This window comes from Hemitrygon akajei, chromosome 3 (genome assembly GCF_048418815.1).
Source record: "Hemitrygon akajei chromosome 3, sHemAka1.3, whole genome shotgun sequence".
Lineage (NCBI taxonomy): Eukaryota > Metazoa > Chordata > Chondrichthyes > Myliobatiformes > Dasyatidae > Hemitrygon > Hemitrygon akajei.
The window spans coordinates 164,201,774-164,229,430 of record NC_133126.1 but is presented as its reverse complement, the minus strand read 5'-3'; the positions used below and the strand labels follow the sequence as shown (position 1 = coordinate 164,229,430).

General features: G+C 39.4%; 1 protein-coding gene across 1 annotated transcript in view; it reads left to right on the top strand.

Annotated features, from left to right (window-relative positions):
• Positions 1-27,657, top strand: part of psmd2 (proteasome 26S subunit ubiquitin receptor, non-ATPase 2) — an 86,782-nt gene that overhangs the window by 21,214 nt on the left and 37,911 nt on the right. The window contains exons 4-10 of the mRNA XM_073041221.1: positions 5,836-5,957; positions 9,646-9,870; positions 10,740-10,898; positions 14,599-14,743; positions 16,242-16,302; positions 25,694-25,840; positions 25,918-26,024. Of these exons, the coding sequence (XP_072897322.1) occupies positions 5,836-5,957; positions 9,646-9,870; positions 10,740-10,898; positions 14,599-14,743; positions 16,242-16,302; positions 25,694-25,840; positions 25,918-26,024 (966 nt within the window). The remainder of the gene's footprint in view (positions 1-5,835; positions 5,958-9,645; positions 9,871-10,739; positions 10,899-14,598; positions 14,744-16,241; positions 16,303-25,693; positions 25,841-25,917; positions 26,025-27,657) is intronic.

Here is a 27,657-nt window from a genome sequence, read left to right as displayed (position 1 = left end):
CGTACGCGGCTACTTTTAAATATACGTTGCGTATACTTCTTTACTGAACAACATTCCAATATCTCCTAACGACTGGTAAAAAAATATATATATTGCAGCCTACCAGGAAAAGTTATTGATCACCTTTAACTTAAAAGCAGCGTTTTCGCTCAGATCCAAAGCCGCTCGCGTAATGCGCTCCCCCCTCCTTTCCGTTTATCGCAAACGGCATTTAAAAGCAGAGTTCGCTCAGATCCAAAGCCGCTCGCGTAATGCGCTCCCCCCTCCTTTCCGTTTATCGCAAACGGCATTTAAAAGCAGAGTTCGCTCAGATCCAAAGCCGCTCGCGTAATGCGCTCCCCCCTCCTTTCCGTTTATCGCAAACTGGCATTTTCCCACAAGACACCGCGAAACCGGGTGTGACGTCATAGCATCCCGCGATGTAGTACAGAAAACAAATATAGTTTAAACTAAGTAGGCAGCACAATGCTTCGAGTGTTTTCCATGTTGATGAGGGTGAGTACAAATGACTGATTTACAATAATTTAATTGTGAAAGTGCGCTTGATTTATCGTACAATTTCATTGGACCTCTGTGAACTACTCATCAATTTTATTGGTCTACTGTTATGAGGCAAAATGTTTACGAGGCGGCATGAAAAAAATCATGCATTAGCCGCTTCGGATTATTGGCCGCAAAGTTCAAAGCTGTTCAAAATGTGGGGAAAAAGTAGCGGCTTAAAATCCGGAATCTACGGTAGTTGATTTGGATTTGATCTGGACAATACCTAACAAATTTTCATGTGTGTCCCTTCTCTCTCCCCCCCACCCCCCTTACCCTCTAGATAGATAGATACTTTATTCATCCCCATGGGGAAATTCAACATTTTTTCCAATGTCCCATACACTTGTTGTAGCAAAACTAATTACATACAATACTTAACTCAGTAAAAAATATGATATGCATCTAAATCACTATCTCAAAAAGCATTAATAATAGCTTTTAAAAAGTTCTTAAGTCCTGGCGGTTGAATTGTAAAGCCTAATGGCATTGGGGAGTATTGACCTCTTCATCCTGTCTGAGGAGCATTGCATCGATAGTAACCTGTCGCTGAAACTGCTTCTCTGTCTCTGGATGGTGCTATGTAGAGGATGTTCAGAGTTTTCCATAATTGACCGTAGCCTACTCAGCGCCCTTCGCTCAGCTACCGATGTTAAACTCTCCAGTACTTTGCCCACGACAGAGCCCGCCTTCCTTACCAGCTTATTAAGACGTGAGGCGTCCCTCTTCTTAATGCTTCCTCCCCAACACGCCACCACAAAGAAGAGGGCGCTCTCCACAACTGATCTATAGAACATCTTCAGCATCTCACTACAGACATTGAATGACGCCAACCTTCTAAGGAAGAACATACTTGTTTCTATCTTCTCCATCTCCAGCATGGACACAAGTCCTGGTCATTACCAAGCCTAAGGGAAAACTCTGCCCTAGCACAAAGGACTTGTCCCTTTTTATATCCTTCCAAACCCCTTACACTGGTACCTTCTCATGCATTTAGTACCTACACAATAATCTTACCTTCCCCAGACAGATGTTTTTCACCTTTTTCCACTATTATGGCTATAGACCTATATTTCCTTAAATTCCTCAAAGGATTGTTGTGGACTGATTCTCTTGTATTTTATCGAAATAATCACACTCCAAGGATTTACAATTTTGTCTCACAGTCTTCAATTTTTATTTCAGCGTATACCAGTGAGAAATCGCATTTAACTCTTTTCTTACACTACCCCTTAATTCCACATTAGTACTTTATAGAAAATTTACAGTAAATACAAGTTAACTAGAATTATTATAATTATTTAAGCGATGAGATTATAATATGAATTCCATATAAGCAGTGAATTAAAATGAACTGCACTCTAAGAATAGCTAATACGATTAGTTCACTACCTCTATTTATTCCTGAGTCCCATCCATTATTTTGAGTAATGCGAATCTGATCGCAGTTAATCATGATTAAATTTCACGTGTGTGTATTGTTGGAGTGGAGAACATCTTCTATACTGGGTCTTTGTATGTTTTTCCCACATATCCAGACAGTGACCTCTACTTGTGAAGGTCCATGCTATTCACAGAATTAATTCCAGGGCTGTCATTTTCACCTGGGAGTAAACAATGTCTATTATTAGCAGTTTTACCAAAATTTTAAATTGTTCTCATTTGGTCATTTTCTTCCTGTTTAAGCACACCAGTTGATCTTTTCCTTGGACTGATGCCCAGTAAGTGTTACTACAATCTTCTCCTTGCTAACTGGAGAATTTGGAATGTGCACCCATACTTTTCTTTTTACAGTGGGAGCTCTTCCTTCAGTGCCTGTTTCCTCCTTCAGTTTTCGGTTACATTTAATCATCCTGGTCATCGGTGATCAGTGGGACAAAAGTCTGTTATTCAGGTTGTGCAAGGCTTGGGATAATACAGTCAGCCACCCTTGTAAGTTGTCAGTTGGTGTCAATAAATGAACCTGTTGTTTTGTAAGTCCATTTATCCTTTCTATCACCCCTTGTGCTTGGGTATATAGTACACCTAATGAATGCCTTTACTGAGCCCAGTCTTTCACAGCCTATCCCAAAAATGGAGACCCATTATCAAATTGTATCTCCTGAGGATCCCCATAATAGCTATTCAACTTCTGCAATCTTTTAATTCCATGATATTTTAAGTTATAAACAAAATGTTAAGCTTGAAAAGGCATAAAGGGTGCTACGGTAGCGTAGCAGTTAGCCCAGTGCTACTACAGTTCAAAACATTGGAGTTCAATCCCAGTGTCCTCTGTAAGGAGATTGTACATCCTTCCGTAGAATACGTGGATTTTTCTCTAGGTCCTTCAGTTTCCTCCCATAATCCAAAGACATACCAGTTAGTAGGTTTATTAATCATTGTAAATTACCCCCCGATTAGACTAGGGTTAAATTAGGGGTTGCTGGGTAGTGCGGCCAGATGTGCCTATTCACAGCTGGCATTGTAAATCTAGTAGCTTTCAATAGAACTATTGTGAAGTAATTATTTACAAATTTGAAGTATTTTATATGCTTCAGATAGTTTTCAACAGTTTCTTGAAGGAAAAGGTAACATGGACATTTTTAGTTGGTTTATTTATTTCTGTCTGCGTATTTCTCATCAATAATTGGAAGTTTTATACCCTCCCAAATTCTCGATTTCACATTTGAATCATTTCAGTCATGTTTTGCTCTTTTTATACAGTTTCAGATTACTCCTACAGTCAGAAATAGCATCCTAAAATGTTTATGTTGAAGGTAACCTTTCAGTTCTCAATCTTTGTGCAGCTCTTGTATGTTGACTAGAACTGACAAAGCATTTGCAGTTAATATCCACATGGATTTTTTGGAGGCAGTTGATATTTCTTAACACAATATGCACTCATTGGCCACCTTATTAGGTACTTCCTGTATCTAATAGAGTGGCCAATGAGTGTATGTTCTGCTGCAGTCCATCCACTTCATTCAGAGATTTATGCATTCAGAGATTCTCTTCTGCACACCACTGTTGTAATATGTGGTTTTTTGAGTTATTGTTGCCTTCCTGTCAGCTTCAAACAGTATGGCCATTCTCCTCTGACCTCTCTCATTAACAAGGTATTTTTGGAAACAGAACTGCAATTCATTGTTTTTGTTTTGTTTTTCGTACCATTCTCTATAAACTCTAGAGACTGCTGTGTGTAGAAATCCCAGGAGATCAGCAATTTTTGAAATACTCAAAACAATTCCATCTGGCACCAACAATCATTCCACAGTCAAAGTCACTTAGATCACATTTCTTCCCCATTCTGATGCTTTGTCTAATCAACAGCCGAATCTGTTGACCATGTCTGCAGGCTTTATGCATAAAGCTGCTGCCACATGTTTGGCTGATAGATTTTTCATTATGGAGCAGGTATACCTAATAGAGTAGCCACTGAGTATACTTTGTATTTCAAATATATGGCATTAGAGGAAATGTACTGCTCAGTTAGGTAAGCTGGTCGGTGAACAAAATGCAGAGTGTTGGTTAGATGAGAGAGGGAACTCCAGGAGTCAATGCAGGTCCACTTCAGTGATGATGAGATTTACACATGTAGCGGATAAGAAGGTGATCTGTAAGCAATGATGAGATCTCAGGATTTCAAGGTGTGAGCAGAGACAGAGTCTATCAGCAGTGAAAAGTGAAATTGTGAAAAATGCAAGTGCTTATAAATACAGCAGACAAAAGAACTGGTTGGAATTTGTGCTTTAAAAGGTGTATAAAAATAATGAAATTATCAGAATTGTTAGGAAATTAAAGTAGTTTGTGCTATTCTGGATTATTTTTACAATGAAGAGTCAACTAGATGATGCTAAGATAGGGAAACAGGTGATCCTCAAAGTAAAAGGATTAGTTCCACCAGAGCAGGAAATTAACAAATGTTTTTAAATATTATTCACTGATCAGGAACGTGTGATATGCACAGGTTGTATTGAGGTGGATGAATGTGATCATTTGATGAAGTATGACAAAAGATTTTTGCATGAGAAATAAAGAGTTTCTCCCTTGGATCCCTGTTTTAAAAAAAAATCTTTCCCCTCTCACCTTAAACCGATGCCTCCTAGTTTTAGACTTCCTTATCCTTGGGAGGGAAAAGACAGTGGCCGTTCACCTTATCTATGCCTTTCATGATTTTATAAGCCTTCAAGCTCACCCCTCGGTCTCCCTTGCCCAAGAGTGTAGAAATCCCAGCCTATCCAGTCTGTCCTTGTAGCTCAAGTCCTGCAGTTCCAGTAACATTCTAGTAAATCTTTTCTGCACCATTTTTAGCTTAATATCTTTTCCACAGCAGGTCAACCAGAATGGCACACGGTATTCCAAATTAGTCTTGCCAATGTCCAATCTCATGTAATAAGTATCCTGATTACATGCCAAGCAGCACTTCCACCAGAGTGAGAATGGTACTTGGGATCAGATTATGTATCTGTGTCTGAATAATGTGTTGCTAATAGAAAGACATTTGGACATGCCCAGCAAGCCAGACCAGATTAATAAAAAAAAAAGTTGAGCCGTAATTATGACAGGCAGCAGTGACCAATTCTGAAACAAATAAGTATAGGTTGCCCAAAATTAAGTATTTGCTTTTGCGTCCAGAAGGCTGCAACATATCCTGACAGAAATAGTGCTTTTCTCATGCTTACATTTGGCTTTGTTGTAATAGTGTTATGTAATTGTTATCTTGCCTTGTCCTTCACCGTTAACTTTGCTACAGAGCATTTCCATTCTTTCGCAAGGGACAACCCTGATCTTCCAATAACTATCACTTTAATTCTGTATCTCACTTCCACTGGCATTTATCCATAGCCATCTGCACTGTTGCAGTGGGGTCCGGTGCAAGCTTATGGAGCCACCCTTTGATCTGTCTAGATAAGTTACAGCCTTGGGAATTCTAATGTATGCAGACAGTGTTTACTGTTTATATCGGAATTGTCCAATCCTGCCCTAAAATTATAAATCTCTTGTATTAACCCATTTTTCTCTCTCTATAACCACAGTATCATCTGCTGGGTGTTTCCAGCACCTGGGTATTTTTATTTCCAATTCACCTCATCAGCAGTGTGTTTATTCTCCACCTGCTTTCTTTTACCAGCTGGGTTTAAAGGGCATTATCTCAAATGGAAGCATTTTAATGCTTTGGAGCTGTACCCATTTTGGAATTGATGCAACCCCAGAGATTAACAAATGTATCTTATTTCAGGAGTTTCTTTTAACAGTAAATTCCAAGTGAAAAGTGATAATATTCACTGTAGTAAAGATCTTTTTTTTCTTTTGCAGCGATTCTGTGCTGACATTGTGTCAGTATTAGCCATGACCATGAGTGGAGAGCGAGAATGTCTTAAATACAGGCTTCTAGGATCTCAAGAAGAACTAGCTTCTTGGGGGCATGAATATGTCAGGTATGTTTAGTAAAATTTGTGATTGTTTTCTTGTTTAGATGTTGTGATATTGTTTGCTAGAGCCCATGAATATTTGACCAAACAATTTAATTACATGAACAAAAGGATTATTAAATCGTATGGAGAATTAGCTGAAAGACAATAAATTAAGTGACTTGTGAGAAAATTATTGGCATAGACTCAGTAGGCTTTAGTTGATTGCTTTGCATATGCTAGCACTCTGAGTCTTGTGCTGTATAAATCCAAGACTGCTTTGAGACACGAGACTGCAGGTGCTGGAATCTGGAGGAATTCAGTGGGTCAGGAAGAACCTACAGAGCGAAATGGGCATTTGATGTTTCAAGTCTGTCCATTTCCCTCCATAGAATGTGCCTCCAGCATTTTTTTATGCGTGTTCAAAGTTCAAAATGAATTTCTTATCAAAGTACTTTTATGTCAGCCCTGAGATTTTGCATACTCAATAAATACATAAAAGAATACCCATAACAGAATGAATGAAAGACTGCACCAACCTGGGCGTTCTACCAGTGTGTGAAAGACTACAAACTGCAAATACAAAAAGAAACAATAATAATAAGTAAATAAACAATAAATATTGGGAACATGAAGTAAAGAGTCCTTGAAAATGGGACTATAGGTTGTGGGAACATTTTATTCATGGGGCAAATGAAGTTATTCACTTTGGTTCAAGAGCCTGATGGCTGAGGGGTATCGATCGTTCCTGAACCTGGTAGTAGAAGTCCTGGGGCTCCTGTTCCGCCTTACTGATGGCAGCGGTGAGAAGAAAGCGTATCCCGTGTCATGGCGGCCCCTGATGATAAATGCTGCTTTCCTGCAACAGCGCTTTGTGCAGATGTGGGGAGGGCATTACCTGTGATGGAGTGGACCGTATCCACTACACTTTTTGTAAGTTTTTCCGTTCTGGGGCATCGGTGTTTCAATTCCAGGCTGTGATGCAATCAGTCAATATACTCTCCACCACACACCTATAAAAGTTTGTCAAAGTTGTAAATGTTATACTGAATATTTGCAAACTCCCAAAGAAGTAGAGGTGTAGCCATGCTTTCTTTATAATTGCACTTATGTGCTGGGCCCAGGACAGGTCCTCTGAAATGATAACACTGAGGAATTTAAAGTTGTTGACCCTCTCCATCTCTGCTCCTCCAATGAGGTCTGGCTCCGGGACATGTGGCTTCTTTCCCCTGAAGTCAATAATCCACTACTTGGTTTTGCTGACATTGAGTGAGCCAGATTTTCAGTCTCACTGCTATATGCTGATTCATCATCACCTTTGATTCAGCCTATGACAGTGGTGGTATCATCAGCAAACTATAATATGGCATTGGAGCTGTGTTTAGCCACACAGTCATAAATGTAGAGCAGGGGGTTAAGCACATAATCTTGAGGTTCACTTGTGCTGATGGCAATTGTAGGGGACATGTTGCCAGTCCAAAATGACTGAGGTCTACAAGTAAATAAATCTAAGATTCAATTGCAAGGAGGGCCTTGGAGCTTATTGATTAGTTTTGAGTGGATAATGGTGTTGAATGCTGAGCTGTAGATAATAAAGAGCACCCTGATGTATGCTTCTTTGCTGTCCAGCCATTCCATGATTGAGTGTAGAGCCAACGAGATGGCATCTGCCGTGGACTTGTTACTCCGGTAGGCAAATTGATGTGGATCTAAGTCTCTTCTCAGGCATGAGTTGATATGTTTCATCACCAGCCTCTCAAAACATTTCATCACTGTGGATGTAACTGCTACTGGGCAATAGTCATTGAGTCAAATTACCACGTTCTTCTTGGGCAATGGTATAATTGCTTAAAGCAAGTGGGTACCTCAGAATGCCAATGCTAAAGGTTAAGGATATTGGTGAACGCTACACGCAGTTGATCAGCACAGGTCTTTATTACTCTGCCAGGTACATCATCTGGGTTGGATGCTATCCATGGATTCACCCTCTTGAAGGTTGCTCGCACGTTGACCTCAGACTGAAATCACAGAATCATTGGGGACTGTGGGAGTTAATGATGTTTCCTCCATGTTTTCATGGCCAACATGAACATAGAAGGCATTGAGCTCATCTGGAAGCAATGCCCTGCTGCTGCCTACATCGCTTGATTTAACTTGATAAGAGGTGATGGTATTCAAGCCCTGCCAACTGTCGAGCTGTTGATTCAAGTTTGATCTGGAATTGCTGCTTTGCCCGTGAGATGACTTTCCAGAGATCGTTCCTGGACCACATGTAACTTTCTTAGTCACCAGACTTGTATGCCTCTGATCTGGCCCTCCACAGATTATGGTTTCATGGTTCATCCAGGGCTTCTGATTGGGGAAGACTAAATGATTTTGTGGGGGCGCTGTCATCGACAACATTTTAATAAAATCTGTTACAAACATATATTCATTCAGATCCACAGATGAGCCTTTGAACAGCTCAGTCCACTGACTTGAAGCAATCCTGTAGCTGCAACCAACTCTGTTGTCCTTAACTCTGGAGTTTTGTTCTTTAGCCTCTATCTGTACATCTGGTGCTACAGGTTATATATTGATGGTGATTGACCAGGGATTTCTTCAGACAAGCCTGTTTGAAGTCCCCAACTATGATTTGAAATGCATCGGGATGGGCTGTTTTCTTGTTTGGAAACGGCATTGTGCAATATTTCAAGTGCTTGATTATAGTCAGCCGCTGGGGTGCGTAAACTGCATATCAGGATCGTGGAGGAGAAATGCCCTTGGTAAATAGAACGGTCAGCATTTGATAGTTAGGTGTTCAAGGTCAGGGAACACAAGTTTAACAAAATTGCCATATCTGAGGACCACCAAGAATTTATCATGAACACACACTTCAATCTTTTGCCTTTTCCATATCAGCAGTTCAGTCTATATGGAAAATTGAAAAGCCTTCTGGTTTAATTGCTGTACCTGGCATGCCCAGAGTAAGCCACAGCTCACTCAGACATGGAACAGAATAATCCCTCATTTCTCTCTGATACGGCAATCTTGCCCTCAGGTCCTCAATTTTGTTCTCTAGCAGGTGCACTTTTGCTAACAAGATGCTGAGTACAGGGGTCCTCATCCCTTGGCATTTCAGCATGGCTTGGAGTTCCCTCTCCTGTTTCGGTTCAGCATGGTGATAACCTTTATCAGCTTAAAGGTACTGTACCTGCTTGGTCTGCCAAATTCTTGAGATAATCATGAAATCTGTAGATCATTAAGTTGATTTAAAAGAACATTGCTTAAAGGGAAATTGCATGCTGCAGATTGCAATGAGAGTAATTCAAAAGAGGTATTTAGAAGTATTGTCTGCAGTCTGCAGAATGTCACCATGGTTCACTAGCACCATTACGTAATATATTTGAAATTTTTACTGTGAATTTGTACTTTTAGTCTATTCTGTGGTTCAACTATAAGTAAAATTACTCAAGGAAACGATGGTAGGAAGACTAACTAAATACCAAGATATTGCAGACTGAAATCAAGAGTACTTCTTGCCTGAATAGTCATTATATATCTAAATTAGAACTATGTTTATTGGAAGTTTTGCTTTGGCAATAATGTTAAAAGAAAATAAATCAAGAAAACTCTTCTTGATTTTTTTTCAAATCTTGTATGTAGAGTTTTCTTTTATCTGCAGTCTCTTTGTTAATAAGGATGTATATTTGACATTAAAATTATCCTCTTCTAGGCATTTGGCTGGTGAAGTTGCAAAAGAATGGCAGGAGATAGATGAGAATGATAAAGCTCAACATGAGGTATTGCTCAATCTGGTAAAAGCAGTGGTTCCCTATAATATGGCTCACAATGCTGAACATGAAGCATGTGACCTTCTCATGGAAATTGAACGTCTTGATATGCTAGAAGAGTATATTGATGAAAATGCGTTTTCTAAAGTCTGCTTATATTTAACAAGGTATGTTGCTTCCTCTTTCTGTAAAGAGATAACAGTTGAAAATCAAACTTTTGTAGTTTTAGTTATGTTCTGAACTTGTTTATATATATGTCTAGTACAATTTCAACTTTTATTTGCTTTTTGTCTCTTAATGGAAGGCAAAGCTTATCGATCTTTTACTGGGTAGAAAAGCAAAACTGTGTAGAAGTATTGTGTAATGGTTTGGGTTTTTTTTAATGTTAATATTTACTTTGTGATCTTGTAATATTTGCATTTATAATCATACCCTGTGTTATCTAACTAATGGAACTGCTGCACTTAGTACTATTGCACCGTCTAACTCCTTAACCTAGACTTGTATTCTATTCTCCAATGCTTTTGAATTTCCCCACTTCCTGAAAATGACTCAAGTTTTTTTTTACTCAAAATGTCAAATTTTAAATACTCAGATCAAATGCTTATTGAAAGTGAGCGGCTTTACCAGTATCCTTTGGTTTCATTATACCTCCAGCTCCAATCGATTTCTAGAGGCTACTTGGTCTTGATACATTTGAGTTTGTGTAGAAACCAATTTTGTTTTCTTCCTTTGTGATTTAGAAATTCAGCATCTCATGCATGTCAGTTTTGTCTCATGAGCGGAGGGCAATCATGGTGTCTGAAAAACACTTTCTGAAATGGATTGCAGTAAATGTTATATCACAACCTTAATAAAATTCATAAAAATGATCAATCATAACTTTTGATTCTGCCTACCTTTCATATAATAATCACCTAGATTGCATTAGAATTTTCTGGAAGGCTTGCCCCAAAATGAAGTTTTAAACTCTCAAAGTTTGTTGGTCTTTAAATTTATGCAACTTGTGACCTTTTTTTTTGCTTTTTTTTTCCAGCTGTGTCAGTTATGTTCCTGATCCTGAAAATTCTGAACTGCTTCGGTGTGCTCTTAGTATTTTCCGAAAATTCAACAGATACCCTGAGGCTCTGCGTCTTGCACTGATGCTGAATGACATGAAATTAGTCGAAAGTATATTTGCTTCCTGTAAAGATGTGTATGTAGTCCCATATATATCAGTTGTTAAAATGTATTTTGTAAAGTTGATTGAGGGTGCTGAACTGTGGTTTCCAGTAGTTTTTAAGTGTATTCTCCTTGAAGCCATTTTGTAATGCAAGCAATGGCTGAATAGTGAGTTGCAACTTCAGCTGGAAGCCGCTGGTGGCACGAATTGATAAGCAGAATCTTTGCAGAGCTTTTACTCAGAAGAATATTTGGAAATGAGAACAATTTTTATTAAATATATTTGTAATTTGCTTTGAAAATTACACAATTGTGGAAGTTGTAGAATGGAATATAAAGTTATTCTTTTTTAAATTTAATACTTAATAAGCAAAATAATCTCCCCATAAAGGTTTTAATTGCAGTATCAAAGCTAGCTAATATGATAATTATTGATTCAGTTATTCCCTTTAATTTAAGTTGAGGAGGTCATTATAATTGACTGCTTGCTAGCTCTGGGACAACAGATGAAAAATATATAAGGCAAGATTAGTTGCTTTCAGATTAGTGAACCTATTACTCTTTAACCTTGCTTTCAAAATTTAACACTGTTATTAAAAGTCAATTTAGCTTAATTAGTTTATGTACATTTAATTTAGGTTTTAAATTTACATTGGACTTAATAATAATGCATGCATTGTTGCAGGTGTGATATTGAAATAATAAACTTAGGCTCTGTGAATTTTGATTAGGCTATAAAATACATGTTCAAGCAGTGGTGTATTCCCTTGCAGTTCTCCTCAGGAGAATCTCCATCACTGTGCTTATTTTGTGTGAATATGTGACAGATACCTATGAAGTGAATACTGCTTCATAAAATTATTTGGTAAAAATGTTTTGGGATATTAAAGGAAGATTTCAAAACTTTAGGATCTCCTAAAACAGTTTGCAGCCATTGATCTTATTGATTTGCATTTGTATTGTCAAAATTGCAACAGCCAGCTTGATCACAAGTTTACAAGTGTGAATTTAGAAGTACTGTAGCATAGTGGTTTTTAAACTAGACAAGTAAACAAGAAATCAAAGCAATTTAAAAATGGAGGTTAATTCAAATCTCACAACAGCTGAGGGGAAAAAAGCTAACTTTGGTAATGGTAGCTGTTCAACCCTTGCAATTTTGTTTATTTCTGTTCTTTATTATCCATATGTGACTTTAGATCCACAAAAGTATTGTCTATTCAAAATGGCCTTCTAAAGTGAATTTGTACACCCTAAGGTGATCATCTTGAGAACAATTGTAGATAGATAAGTACTGGCCACATTTGTTTAAGAATGACCAAATGATGTTTTACTTCTGTTCATTCAAGTGGAAGGAGGAAAATACTGGCAAAGCATGCTATTTCATCTGTACCTCAAATGGTGCAGTGGAATCAAATACACACAGTTGAGAAAGCAGATATGTCTTGCTCTTAGATGAGAAAATCTGCAGATGCTGGAAATTCAAGCAACATCCAAAATGCTGGAGGAACTCGGCAGGCCAGGCAGCATCTATAGGAAGAAGCACAGTCAACGTTTCGGGCCAAGACCCTTTGTCAGGACTAACTGAAAGAAAAGATAGTAAGAGATTTGAAAGGGGGAGGGGGAAATCCAAAATGATAGGAGAAGACGGGAGGGGGTGGGATGAAGCTAAGAGCTGGAGAAGGGAAAGGATCTGGGGATGGTATCCCTTTTGCCAATCACCTTTCCAGCTCTTAGCTTCACCCTACCCCCTCCTGTCTTCTATCATTTCGGATTCCCCCTCCCCCTCCTACTTTCAAATCTCTTACTGTCCAGTATGATTTGCTGTCACCCAGCGATAACTCACTGTATGGTCACTGTTTTTGCCAGCAGTCTTGATTAGAGGTCAGAATCACTGATACTTTCAGGAGAGCTTGCCAGGTAGTAGTCAAGAGTAAGAATTGCGTCTGAATTTTCACTCCTAACTTGTCCTACTGCTGTTCAGTATCAATCAAATGACAGGACAATACAAGGTTTTGAACTGGAACTGATTAGTCTCTATTTTCCTGAATATTGCTTAGCCTGCAAATTATTATTGATTTATTATTGTCACTCGTACTGAGATACAGAATCAAATATCTTCATATTGCGCTAGGATAAGGTAAAAGCAACAATGCAGAAAGCTAAAGTGCAAAAGCTATCAGAAGGGCGTAGTAACGGTAAACAGTAAAGTGCACAATCATAACAAGGTTGATTGTGAAGTCAAGTGGCCATCTTATTGTACAGGAGGTCCATTGAAGAGTCTGATAATAGCGAAATAGAAGCTGGTCCTGAGCCTGGTGGCACGCAATTTCAGGCTTTTGTATCTTCTGCTTGATGGGAGAGGGGAGAAGAGAATGTCCAGGGTGGGTAGGGTCTTTGATTGTACTGGCTGTTTTACTGAGGCAGCGAGAAGTATAGACAGAGTCTATAGAGGGGAGTCTAGTTCCTGTAATGTGGTGAGCTATGTCCAAAGCTCTCTGCAGTTTCTTATGATCATGTGCGAAGCCTTTATACATCCAGACGGAATACCTTGTATGGTGCATTAATTAAAAATTGATCAGAGTCAACAGGGACATGCTGAATTTCTTTAGCCTCCTCACAAAGTAGAGGTGCTGGTGAGCTTTTTTGGCCATAATATCAACACTGACGATATAGTCAGGAGCCTGTGTTCTGCTTCCTCCCACCACTTTCTGAGGTCTTGTTAACATTGAGGGAAAGGTTGACATGACACCATGTCATTATACTGTCCATCTTATTTAAATTTATGTGATAAATACTGATGATAGCACTAAAGGATTTTCAGTTTGCAAAGTGTTTCGTTTTAGCAAAAAAAAATTGCTGCCAATATGCTAAAACAATGAAAATGAAGGCCATGTGAATTTTAAAATCACTGATTAGTTTTAGCTTCCAAGTTTGTATGGAACAGTGAAATTCATTGAAGTTATATCAGTTTTTAAACTGACTTAAAAGTCCAGATTCATGAGAACTTGAAACACTCCTTTGTAGTATCATCTAACTTTTAAATGTCGTAATTACTCCCAAGATACCTTGTGTTGATCTGTAGTATCTTCTAAAGTATTGCCCCATAGCTAAAACAAAATAACAACTACAGCCATTATAGTTTTCATTGTACATGCATGGTCCTAGGATGTAATTATCAATCCATTGATGTGGATTCCACAAACAGACCTCTCTATCTTGTTATCACAAAGGTGTCACTGAAATAAATATATCAGTTGATACTAAGTATTCTGAGAATTATACAAATATCAGAGGTACGTTCTGTTGTAATAATATTTTAACTAATTGAGGATGTGGTTCCTATAGATCTGAAGTACACTGCTCGTAGTTCTGCTGGTATTTTGAACATGTAGATGTGTTGGAGGATGAAAACCTGTACTATTTTAGCAGATGATTAAAATTTGCTTTAGTACTCTTGGACTAAGAATGAGAACAATCTGTCTTAATTGATCTTTCTTGATGAATATATGTATACTTGGGTAGAAAAAATATATCATCTTGTGCTTGAGCAATGGTTCTGACAGCCAGTATAGAAGTCTTACAAACATGTGCTGACTTTGGTTCAGAATATTGTGGAACCACACTGGACATCTATTAGAGTTCACTCTTTTTTTTCTGATACAAAGTAAACAATAAGCTGCAAAAACACAATCCAATGATCTTTATTTAAAATGTTCCTTTCATTTGATCCACAGTATAATACAGAAGCAAGTAGCGTTTATGTTGGGTCGTCACGGTGTATTCTTGGAGCTAAATGAGGATGTGGAAGATTATGAGGATCTGACAGAAATAATGTCAAATGTCCAATTAAACAGTAATTTCTTGGCCCTTGCACGAGAAGTAAGTAGCATTTGAATTTAACAAAAAGATGTTCAGTTAGGTTATATACATAGAAACCCTACAGCACAATACAGGCTCTTCGGCCCACAAAGTTGTGCCGAACATGTCCCTACCTTAGAAATTACTAGGCTTACCTATAGCCCTCTATTTTACTAAACTCCATGTACCTATCTAAAAGGTACATGGTAACCGCCTCCATCACCGTTGCTGGCAGCCCATTCCACGCACTCACCACTTTCTGAGTAAAAAAAACTTACCCCTGACATCTCCTCTGTACCTAGTCCCCAGCACCTTAAACCTCTGTCCTCTTGTGGCAATCATTTCAGCCCGGGGAAAAAGCCTCTGACTATCCACACGATCAATGCCTCTGATCATCTTATACACCTGTATCAGGTCACCTCTCCTCCGTCGCTCCAAGGAGAAAAGGCCGAGTTCACTCAACCTATTCTCATAAGGCATGCTCCCCAATCCAGGCAACATCCTTGTAAATCTCTGCACCCTTTCTGTGGCTTCCACATCCTTCCTGTAGTGAGGCGACCAGAACTGAGCACAGTACTCCAAGTGGGGTCTGACTAGGGTCCTATATAACTACAACATTACCTCTTGGCTCCAAAATTCAATTCCACGATTGATGAAGGCCAATACACCATAAGCCTTCTTAACCACAGAGTTAAGTGTATTTTGCAGTATTTTTGATGAAAGAATGCTGAACCTGAATAAACAACCTGGATTATAGGATTCATTTTATTAACAAGAAGCACATCCATATTTTTTTATATTCACTGTATCATGGGAAAGCATAAACTGAGATTAATATTATCCTGGAGATGATCTGGATAAAGTGGGCAAACATTGAGGATACAAAACCACTAACATTCTTTGCATGATTGATTCTCTGTACATTAAGGAAGGTGGTGTGGTTCATCTGGTGACAGGATTCCCCTGGATAAGTAACCTCTTGGCTATCACATTGTCACACAAGTATCACTGAAGTAAATCCAATGTTAGTTGACGCAAGATATCTGAGCATTGTATGAAACAAAGTGCAAATATTTTCTGGGCTTCCTAGTCTGAGAATGACTCAACTAATCTTGATTTAAGCTTTTGCTGATGTAGCAAAGGTAGGTTTTGAGAGGTTTCTGGTTACTATTCCTGCTAAATCCTTCCATTTTTTTTCATTTGCATTTTCATCAAAGGAAATGAACAGAGATAGGGTACTTAGACACATCTACTGATTAAAAGGCAAAATTGTGTTTTGGAGCAAATAGGAATTTTGCTCATAATCTTGTTATAGAAGTATGTAGATTCTTGGGTTAGGTTCTCCAGAGCTTCTACATTTATCCAGGGTATCCAGTGATATTGTTTGTTTATATGCAGTGAGGATGTTTATAATGTTAGCATTTTCTTCTGATGCTTGATATGGTAAATAATACATAGAGAAACTGAAGTTTTGCAATTTGAAGACTTGAAATTTAAGATAAATGTGTTCTCTCCCTAGTTGGACATTATGGAGCCTAAAGTTCCAGAGGATATTTACAAGACACATTTAGAAAACAACCGTAAGTGTCTGAACATTCATTTAAAATTTGGAGTGTTATATTGCTTCAGCTATTTTAGGTTTGCACATTTACAGTGTAATTAGCACTGAGTTCAGATTGTATACTATATTTGTAAGTGAAAATGAAGAAGTTTATTATGTCACATGCCTTTTTATTATAGAACATAGAACAGTACAGTACATTACAGTCCCTTCGGCCCACAATGTTGTGCCAACCCTCAAACCCTGCCTCCCATATAAACCCCCACCTTAAATTCCTCTATATACTTGTCTAGTAATCTCTTAAACTTCACTAGTGTATCTGCCTCCACCGCTGACTCAGGCAGTGCATTCCACGCAACAACCACTCTCTGAGTAAAAAACCTTCCTCTAATATCCCCCTTGAACTTTCCTCCCCTTACCTTAAAGCCATGTCCTCTTGTACTGAGCAGTGGTGCCCTGGGGAAGAGGCGCTGGCTGTCCACTCTGTCCATTCCTCTCAATATCTTGTACACCTCTATCATGTCTCCTCTCATCCTCCTCTCCAAAGAGTAAAGCCCTAGCTCCCTTAATCTCTGATCATAATCCATACTCTCTAAACCAGGCAGCATCCTGGTAAATCTCCTCTGTACTCTTTCCAGTGCTTCCACATCCTTCCTATAGTGAGATGACCAGAACTGGACACAGTACTCCAAGTGTGGCCTAACGAGAGTTTTATAGAGCTGCATCCTTACATCGCGTCTATTAAACTCTATCCCTTGACTTATGAAAGCTAACACCCCATAAGCTTTCTTAACTACCCTATCTACCTGTGAGGCAACTTTCAGGGATCTGTGGACATGTACCCCCAGATCCCTCTGCTACTCCACACTACCAGGTATCCTGCCATTTACTTTGTACTCTGCCTTGGAGTTTGTCCTTCCAAAGTGTGCCACCTCACACTTCTGTGGGTTGAATTCCATCTGCCACTGCTCAGCAGTGCTCCAAAACACAATTCTGCATCCTGTCAATGTCTCTCTGTAATCTTCGACAATCCTCTACACTATCTACAACACCACCAACCTTTGTGTCGTCTACAAACTTGCCAACCCACCCTTCTACCCCCACATCCAGGTCGTTAATAAAAATCACGAAAAGTAGAGGTCCCAGAACAGATCTTTGTGGGGCACCACTAGTCACAACACTCCAATCTGAATGTACTCCCTCCACCAGACCCGCTGCCTTCTGCAGGCAAGCCAATTCTGAATCCACCTGGCCAAACTTCCCTGGATCCCATGCCTTCTGACTTTCTGAATAAGCCTACCGTGTGGAACCTTGTCAAATGCCTTTCTAAAATCCATGTAGATTACATCCACTGCACTATGCTCATGTATATGCCTGGTCACCTCCTCAGAGAACAGGCTTGTTTGACACCATCTGTCCTTCACAAAGCCATGCTGACTGTCCCTGATCAGACCATGATTCTCTAAATGCCCATAGATCCTATCTTTAAGAATCTTTTCCAACAGCTTTCCCACCACAGACGTAAGGCTCACTGGTCTATAATTACCTGGACTATCCCTACTACCTTTTTTGAACAAGGGGACAACATTCGCCTCCCTCCAATCCTCCGGTACCATTCCCGTGGACAACAAGGACATAAAGATCCTAGCCAGAGGCTCAGCAAACTCTTCCCTTGCCTCGTGGAGCGCCCTGTGGAATATTCCGTCAGGCCCCAGGGACTTATCCATCTTAATGTATTTTAAAAACTCCAACACCTCTTCTCCCTTAATATCAACATGCTCCAGAACATCAACTTCATTCATATTGTCCTCACTGTCATCAAGTTCCCTCTCATTGGTGAATACCAAAGAGAAGTATTCATTGAGGACCTCTCTCACTTCCACAGCCTCCAGGCATATCTTGCCGTCCTTATCTCTAATCGGTCCTATCTTCACTCCTGTCAACCTTTTGTTCTTCATATAATTGAAGAATGCCTTGGGGTTTTCCTTTACCCTACTCGCCAAGGCCTTCTCATGCCCCCTTCTTTCTCTTCAGCCCCTTCTTAAGCTCCTTTCTTGCTACCCTATATTCCTCAATAGATCCATCTGATCCTTGCTTCCTAAACCTCATGTATGCTGCCTTCTTCCACCTGACTAGATTTTCCACCTCACTTGTCACCCATGGTTCCTTCACCCTATTATTCTTTATCTTCCTCACCAGGATAAATTTATTCCTAACATCCTGCAAGAGATCCTTAAACATCGACCACATGTCCATAGTACATTTCCCTTCAAAAACATCATCCCAATTCACACCCACAAGTTCTAGCCTTATAGCCTCATAATTTGCCCTTCCCCAATTAAAAATTTTCCTGTCCTCTCTGATTCTATCCTTTTCCTTGATAATGTTAAAGGCCAGGGAGCGGTGATCACTGTCCCCCAGATGCTCACCCACTGACAGATCTGTGACCTGATCCGGTTCGTTACCTAATAACTGGATCTTGTATGGCATTCCCATTAGTTGGCCTGTCAACATGCTATGACAGGAATCCATCCTTAACAAACTGTTGGAACTAATCAAGTGCCAATCAATATTAAGGAAGTTAAAGTTACCCATGATAACAACCTTGTCATTTTTGCACCTTTCCAAAATCTGCCTCCCAGTCTGCTCCTCGGTATTTCTGCTGCTACCAAGGGGCCTATAGAATACCCCCAGTAGAGTAACTGCTCCCTTCCTGTTCCTGACTTGCACCCATACTGACTCAAAAGAGGATCCTGCTACATTACTCACCCTTTCTGTAGCTGTAATAGTATCCCTGACCAGTAATGCCACACCTCCTCCCCTTCCCCCCCCCCCCAATCCCTTTTAAAGCACTGAAATCCAGGAATATTGAGAATCCATTCCTGCCCAGTGCCAGCCAAGTCTTTGTAATGGCCTCTACATCATAATTCCATGTATGTATCCAAGCTGTCAGTACATCACCTTTGTTCCTGATGCTTCTTGCATTATATTCTGGTATGGTAACTTGCATTCAGTAGAAGATTCAGAATATAGTTTAAAAATTGGCAACCAGTAGTTATAATTCCCATCTTCAAGTAAGATAGAATTAATTGTAGGCAATTGCAAAGTAGATAAACTTAAAAATTGGTAGCTGGAAAGATGTTAGAATCCCTGATAAAAAGACATCCATAGATCCCAGAGACAGAATATATTGAAAATACCACACATGGATTTCTAGAAATAAATCCATGTCAAGGGCCAGTTAGTGGATTGAAAATGACTACTACTTGAAAAATGAAGCCTAGAAATTAAAACATTTCATTTAGTGAAGCAACATGATAGCAGGCCCTTCCAACCTACACTGCCAAGTTACACATATATGCCCAATTAACTTACTAACCTGTACTGCTTTAGAATGTGGGGGGAACTGGAGTGCCCCGAGGAAACCAACCTAGAAAATGTACAAACTCCTTACAGCTAGCTGTGGAATAGAATCTGGGATGCTAGCACTGTAATAGCATTTCACTAATGGCTATGTTGTCATGCTTCACCCAGTGGGAAATGGCACTCTACTGCTTTGTTTAAAATGTACATTGCAGATGTTTTATCGGAATTTATAAATGACATCAACCGTTAATTACATGGATAATGCACATCTAAGGGGGAAGTTCAACTTGATTTTGCTGAGTACAAGGATGAATATTTAGTTTTAATAATGTGAGGTGATACGTTTTGAGGACAGTTATTTGTTACATGGTGCACAGGAACTGAGGTCTGGAAGGATAGCTATATAAATCAACAACCATACAGCATGCAAGCAAGTTTTCATATAATCTCTTCACTCCATGTGGTCTCAAGTACAGCTGGAGTCATCAAATGCAACAAAAAACAGTGGCCTTCTACAACACCACTATATGGTGATGAAGACCTGTATTACTGAATGAGGCATATCTCTAGCCAAAACAATTTCTGTGCAATTATAATACACATCTGCTTAACAATCTGAAAAATTAACCAGGTATACAATGTCCAAAAAAAGCATGAAGATTAATTTGATCTATTGCCACTTTATCATCCTACTCTTGCTCATTAGCAGAGCTTTGGAATCTGTCGTCACTGTGCTGTCAAAAGGTACTTCCCTGACTAATGTTCTGAAACCTCATCACTAGAACCACTCATTGCAGCAACTTAAGCAAGTGATAGTCAACAACAAAACTATAAACACAACATTTTACTACCTTCAAAATCACAGTTAGCAAGCAGTCTGTGGTCATTTGTTGCCTGCATATTATTCTCTGGGATACAGCTTTCTGATTTAGAATTTTTTTGACATTCCTTCAGCCATGCTCAATCAAAATCATGGATCCTAGAATAAGTGTAGAAGTGATCTTGCCAAAACTGAAAATATGCCGCCATCAAAAACAATTAGCAAGATGAGATTTTTTGTTTTGGAAAAGAGGACACCTAATAGGTTTTTTTTTTAAGATTTGTGGCGAGTGAATTGCATTGTAAAATCCCAGTCAAGGGGACACTGAGAATTTGTGATGCAAGTGAAGTTGAGCACTTGAAAAACAGTAGAATAAAAGTAACATGGGAAGAGGAAGGAGAGATATGTGGTGTAATTACTAACATAGTCAAGTTGGTTTTTATTTGTGCTGCAGATTGACTCTCAGTCCCTTCCAAGTCCAGTCCAGCATTTGACAAATGGAAATGACAAAAGGCAAGAATTAGAACATGATTTTAGATGAGCTGAAGTTTGAACAACGGCAACCTCTAAATAATGTTGCTGTAATCTGAAATTTGTACAGTAGTTCAATAGCAGATGAAATACAGAAAATCCGAAGGAAGGACATTCTTTATTTTTTACTTTGTACTACCTCAGTGCACTTGTAATGAATTGATCTGTATGACCAGCTTTTCACTGTACTTTGGTACATCTGACAATACTAATCCAATTCCAGTTCTAATTGGTTGTTAAAGGTGTTGTAACTAGGATAAATGTTATTTAAGAGATAGATCCATTAATCTTATTACATGTATAATTTTTTGCATAATTTCAACTTTTTTTTCTAATTGATAGATTTTAAGTGTTCACAGACCTAGGGCTGTGGGCTGGAGCAGTGGTTAATAATTGCCAACTGAAGTTGACTTCTGTACATATTTTCTACTGCAATTAAATTTGGCTTTAATATAAATATTGATAATTAATATTTTAGAGCCGATACTGTGTGGGAAATGACTGCAAATTCCTGGCTATTTTTCTGCGAACCCACTTCAAGTTTATTGTTATATTCTCCACCATTGAGTATATTTACATGGGGCACTGCCACAAAAAAGTAGAGTCCATCATTGAAGACTTCCAGCAGCCAGGTCATGCCCTTTTGCTATGACCATTGGATAGGAGTTACAGAAGCATTAGGCTCCTGAACAGCTGTGGATAACTTCATTTATCATTATTTTGAATTCCTTCTGTAATCTACTCACTTTCTAGGACTCTCTTCAACTCATGTTCGCTATATTATTTTTATTTGTAGTTTGTCTTTTGCACTTTGGTGTTTCGTCAGTCTCTGTCCTGTTTATGTTTAGTCTTTTGTAAAATTGTATTGTATTGTTCAAGAAAATGAATCTCAGGGTAGTGTAGTGTAGCAGTTAGCGTAATGCTATTACAGTGCCAGTTATCTGGGTTTAATTCGGATGTTCTTTGTTAGGAGTTTGTACGTTCTCTCCATGAGTGCGCAGATTTCCTTCGGGTGTTCTGGTTTCGCCCCTCATTCCAAAGACATGGGATTAGTAGGTTAATTGGTCTCATGGGTATAATTTGGCAGAGTGGCCTGTACCATACTATATCTCTAAAAAATAAATACATACTTTGATAAAGAATTTACTTGGACCTTCAAAATTTATTCATTTGTACTTACATGGACATCAGTGATAATTGCAAAAATGTAAATGTAAGTAATGAATTTGACACATTTTAGAGCTTTGACTAAAAATGCCAAATGGATGTTGTTCTTATCTACTGTCTGACATCAGCATTCTTCCTTCAGTCATGGAATCATACATCACAGAAATGGCCCTCCAGCCCACCAAATACAAACTAACCTCCAGCCCATCTCCTCTCACAATGGAACCCTACAAGCTACACAAAAGCAAACATTTCCTTGCACAAGTACCTCAGCGTAAAGTTCACTAAGGATCAGCTTACAGAGAGGAGGTGCAGCAGCTAACGGACTGGTGCAGAGCCAACAACCTGTCTCTGAATATGAACAAAACAAAAGAGATGGTTGTTGACTTCAGGAGAGCACGGAGCGACCACTCTCCGCTGAACATCGACGGCTCCTGGGTAGAGATCGTAAAGAGCACCAGATTTCTTGGTGTTCACCTGACCGAGAAGCTCACCTGGTCCCTCAGCACCAGCTCCATAGCAAAGAAAGCCCAGCAGTGTCTCTACTTTTTGCGAAGGCTGAGGAAAGTCCATCTCCCACCCTCCAACCTTATCACATTCTACAGGGGTTGTATTGAGAGCGTCCTGAGCAACTGCATCACTGCCTGGTTCGGAAATTGCACCATCTTGGATCGCAAGACCCTGCAGCGGATAGTGAGGTCAGCTGAGAAGATCATCGGGGTCTCTCTTCCCGCCATCATGGACATTTACACTACACGCTGCATCCGCAAAGGAAACAGCCTTATGAAGGACCCCATGCACCCCTCATACAGTCTCTTTTCCCTCCTGCCATCTGGGAAAAGGCTCCGAAGCATTCGGGCTCTTACAACCAGACTATATAACAGTTTCTTCCCCCAAGCTACCAGATTCCTCAATACCCGAAGCCTGGACTGACACGTTTGCCCTACTGTCCTGTTTATTATTTATTGTAATGCCTGCACTGTTTTTGTGCACTTTATGCAGTCCAGTGTAGGTCTGTAGTGTAGCTTTCTCTGTTTTTTTTATTATTATGTAGTTCAGTCTAGTTTTTGTACTGTGTCATGTAAACCATGGTCCTGAAAAACATTCTCATTTTTACTATGCACTGTACCAGTAGTTATGGTCAAAATGACAATAAAAGTTGACTTGACTTGACGTGGTCTGTACATACTGGCTGTGTGGTGAAAAAGGCACAAGAGTGCCTCTTTCCCCTCAGACAGTCTAAGAAATTTGGTATGGGCCTCCAATTCTTAAGAACTTTCTATAGGGCACAATTGAGAGCATCCTGGCTGGCTGCATCATTGTCTGGTATGGGAACTGTACTTCCCTCAATCGCAGGACTCTGCAGAGAGTGGTGCGGTTAGCCCAGCACATCTGTAGATGTGAACTTCCCACCATTCAGGATATTTACAAAGACAGGTGTGTAAAAATTGGGGACACGAGTCACCCCAACCACAAACTCTTCCAGCTGCTACCATCTGGGAAACAGAACCACAGCATAAAAGCCAGGACCAACAGGTTCCGGGACAGCGTCTTCCACCAGGCTATCAGACTGCTTAACTCATGCTAACACAACTGTATTTCTTAAGTTATATTGACTATCCTGTTGTACATACTTTTTATTGTAACTATACATTGAACATTTAGAAGGAGACATAATGTAAAGATTTTTACTCATGTATATGAAGGATGTAAGTAGTAAAGTCAATTCAATTCAAATTCAAATACCCAATGAGTGATCTGTTAGTCAAATTGATAATTTGTTAAGTACAGTTAAAATAAAGCTTTTAATTTCATGTTATTCAGAATGATTATTCCTTAAGTGTGCATCAGGGTAGTACAAAAGGGATAAATGCAAAATATAATATTAAAGTTACAGAGAAACCAATGCAGATAGACAAATAATGTGCAAGGGCCATGATGAGATAGATAAAGTGATCAAGAGATCATCTTTCAAACAGTGGGTTGAAGCTATCCTTGAGCTTGGTTGTATATATTCTTAAGCTTTTTGCATCTTCTGCCCAGTAGGAGGGTAAAGAAGAGAGAATGGCTCGTCTAGGGAGGCGTAGGTGGTCAACAGAGGAAGTAGAGGTGCTGGTGTGATTTCTTGACTATGGCTTTAATGTGGCTGAACCAAAACAAATTCTTGGTGAAATTTACACCTGGAAATTTGACATTCTCAACCATCTCTACCTTGGCACCATTAATAAAGATAGGGCCATGTATGCTGTGTCTTGTTTCCTGAAGTTAATGACCAGCTCATTTGCTTTACTGATATTGAGGGAGAAATTGTTATCTTGATACCCATCTCCTGCCTGATCTCATTGTTTCAAATCAGGCTCACCATAGTGATGTCATCTGCAAAGTTGTAAATTGACCTTGTACAAAATCTGGCCACGTGGTCATAGGTGTACAGGGAGACAGGGGCTCAGTACATCGCCTTCCAGGGCACCAGTGTTGATGGTAATTCTGGAGAAGGTGTCTCAGCAATCTTTATTCATTGCACTCTTCCAGTTGCAGAGGGATGTGCTGAATAGTAGATCTAGGATTTTGAAGATGAGTTTGTATATGTGAGATTTGTATAGTTAACCAGACTTGAAGTAAAAATCTAACAATTACTTCTCTAAGTCAATCCCCCATCGGTTCCTTAAGTTTGTCAAAGATGGGGGAGATAGTGGGGATGAACTCCCACTACTGATTGAATGCTCTCAATGGCATGCATCTCAAATAGCCTCTGACAACCAACTCCTGCCTTCATATTTGACTTAGCTACTAAGCTTGGTGCTTTCTGCTGACAGAAGAAGGGACAAAGGCGGTTACTGGTGCCTTAAAACCAGTCGCTTCAGACACATGGGTCTTGCCAGCTATAGTTGGCAGCTCATCTAGGAGACAGAAAACTCTGATCTCAAACCCCTGCTGCCTTACAGCTATACTCATGGGAGGGCTTCGGGAGTAAGCCCCAAGGGAAATTCTGGAGCTTGAGCCCCTAAGGCAATTCTTCTGGCAACTCTGGCGCCACTGACATCAAACTGTATTAAGTCGGTCATTCCTCTGAATTCATCAGTTGTGTGGAGATGGGGAATTTTCTGCATGGGTAACAGCTTGCTCTCCATATCAGTCCTGGCTTGCATATCATGTAGACACTTAGACTGCAATATTCGTGGTCAACACCTGACCAACAGAGGACCTGAATGTTCCCATTTTGCAGTAAAAGTTGAAATTGGGACCAATGACAAATTGAAGATGCCACTAAAACATAATATAATATTTACATATGAAAGGTGTCCATTTGAGCAAGGTGAAAATCCCCGTTTGTAGAGAAAATATAGAGGGAAGTAACAATGGGAAAATACTGGAATATTTAAGTGTTATTAGTTACAAAATATTAATGCATTTAGTGATATTTAATGCAAAAATGTTGAGTTGAGCTTAAAAAGAAAAATTGTTCTTGGAACTAAATTATACATTTAATTATACTGCTTCAATTTTTTTTTTGTTTAAATTGCAGGTTTTGGAAGCACTGGCTCCCAGATAGATTCTGCTCGAATGAATCTAGCTTCTTCATTTGTTAATGGTTTTGTGAATGCTGCATTTGGTCAAGATAAACTACTGACAGAAGATGGCAATAAATGGCTTTATAAAAACAAAGACCATGGTGAGTATATCCAAAGAGGTGTTGAAATGCAATAGATGATCTGAGCTTTTTCATTGATCTGTTATGTCTGTTGCCAGGCATGCTAAGTGCTGCAGCTTCATTGGGAATGATACTACTTTGGGATGTTGATGGGGGACTGACACAGATTGACAAGTATTTGTATTCATCCGAGGATTATATTAAGGTGAGTCAATCGAAGTATATGCTTAAACATATTTTATTCAGTATAGAGTAGAAGTGACTGCCTGACTGCCTTGGATACCATGTCATGGCTATGTAAGTGAAGACATTGAGGGTTGGGGGGGTAGGAGAGCTTCCACACCGAGTACCACCTATCAAATTCAATAAACTGTGCAGGCAGTTGCTAGTTCTCAAATATGAATTTACTTCATGTTGCCTTCCCCCAGTAAATATTTTGAAGAGGTAATGTTGATGCCATGGTTACCATTTAAATGTATTTATTTATTTATTGATTGATTGATTGCTGCTAATTGAATTGATTCCCCAGAAACCTGGTAACATTCCTAGTGTCCAGTCTCTCAATTTTGAACTGGATAGAACAATTGGTATGTTTCAGTATATACCTTATTATGCAATCACAGATGTACCTTAAAGATTCATGCCTTGTAAACACTTCATGGTCTGTAACTGATGTAAAGGTTGCTAAGTTTTTTTGCCAGTTATTTTTGTGATTAGAAGCTATTTGCTTGCACATAACTTGAAATCAATGAATCAGATGAATATGTCTTACTGTTTTTCAAAAGTAAGCACTTTAATTTAAAATTTGAATACTATTTCTCTCAGCCTCTTATGACTGGCCCAACAAATGCATTTGCTACTACAGTACTGTACAAAAGTCTTTAGGCACATGTAAAAAAAATCTGTAACACAAAGATGCTTTCAAAAATAATGAAATAAAGTTTCTGAATATCAAAAAATTTACTTTCAAGAGCAGTGAACAGTGAGAAAAAATAAATCAATATTTGGTGTGATCACCGTTTGCTTTTAAAACTGCATCAGTTCTCTTAGATACACAGTCGTGCAGTTTTATAAGAAAATCGGCTGGTAAGTTGTTGCAAGCATCTTTGCTTGCTTCTGTCCCTCTGGCTAATCCCACACAGCCTTGATAATGTTCAGATCAGGGCTCTGTGGAGGCCATACCATTTGTTGCAGAACTCCCTGTTCTTCTTTTCACTGAAGATATTTCTTTATGACCTTGGCCGTGTGTTTGGGGCTATTGTCCTGCTGCAGTATGACGTTGAGCCCGATCAGGTGCCTCTCTGGTGGTATTGTGTGATGGATGAGAATCTACTTGTACATCTCAGCATTGAGGATTCCATTAATTCTGACCAGATTACCAACTCAGATGGCAGAAATGCAGCCCCAGACCTGCAGTGAACCTCCACTGTGCTTTAGTATTGATGGCAGACACTCACCCATGTAGTGCTGTCCAGCTCTTCTACAGGCAAGCTGCCTCCTGTTTGAGTTGCTTTTTGGCAGCAACTCTTCCATGAAGACCATTTCTGATAAGACTTTTCTGGTGTAGAGGAGTGTATTTGGATTCTGGTGGTTTCATTGAGTTCAGAGCTGCTGCTACTCCTGATCTAGAAGGGACATCAGTTTGATGTATCTCTCATCTGCTGCACTCTGTTTCTGTGGTGTTTCTGGCCCTCATTGTTGCCTGTTTCTTTATGCTTCTTCAGAAGAGTTTGGATGGCACATCTTGAAACTCCTGTCTGCTGTGAAATTTCTGCTTGGGAGATGATGCAGGATGACCACCCTGTGTCTTGTGGCTGTGCTCACTCTTGCCATGTGTA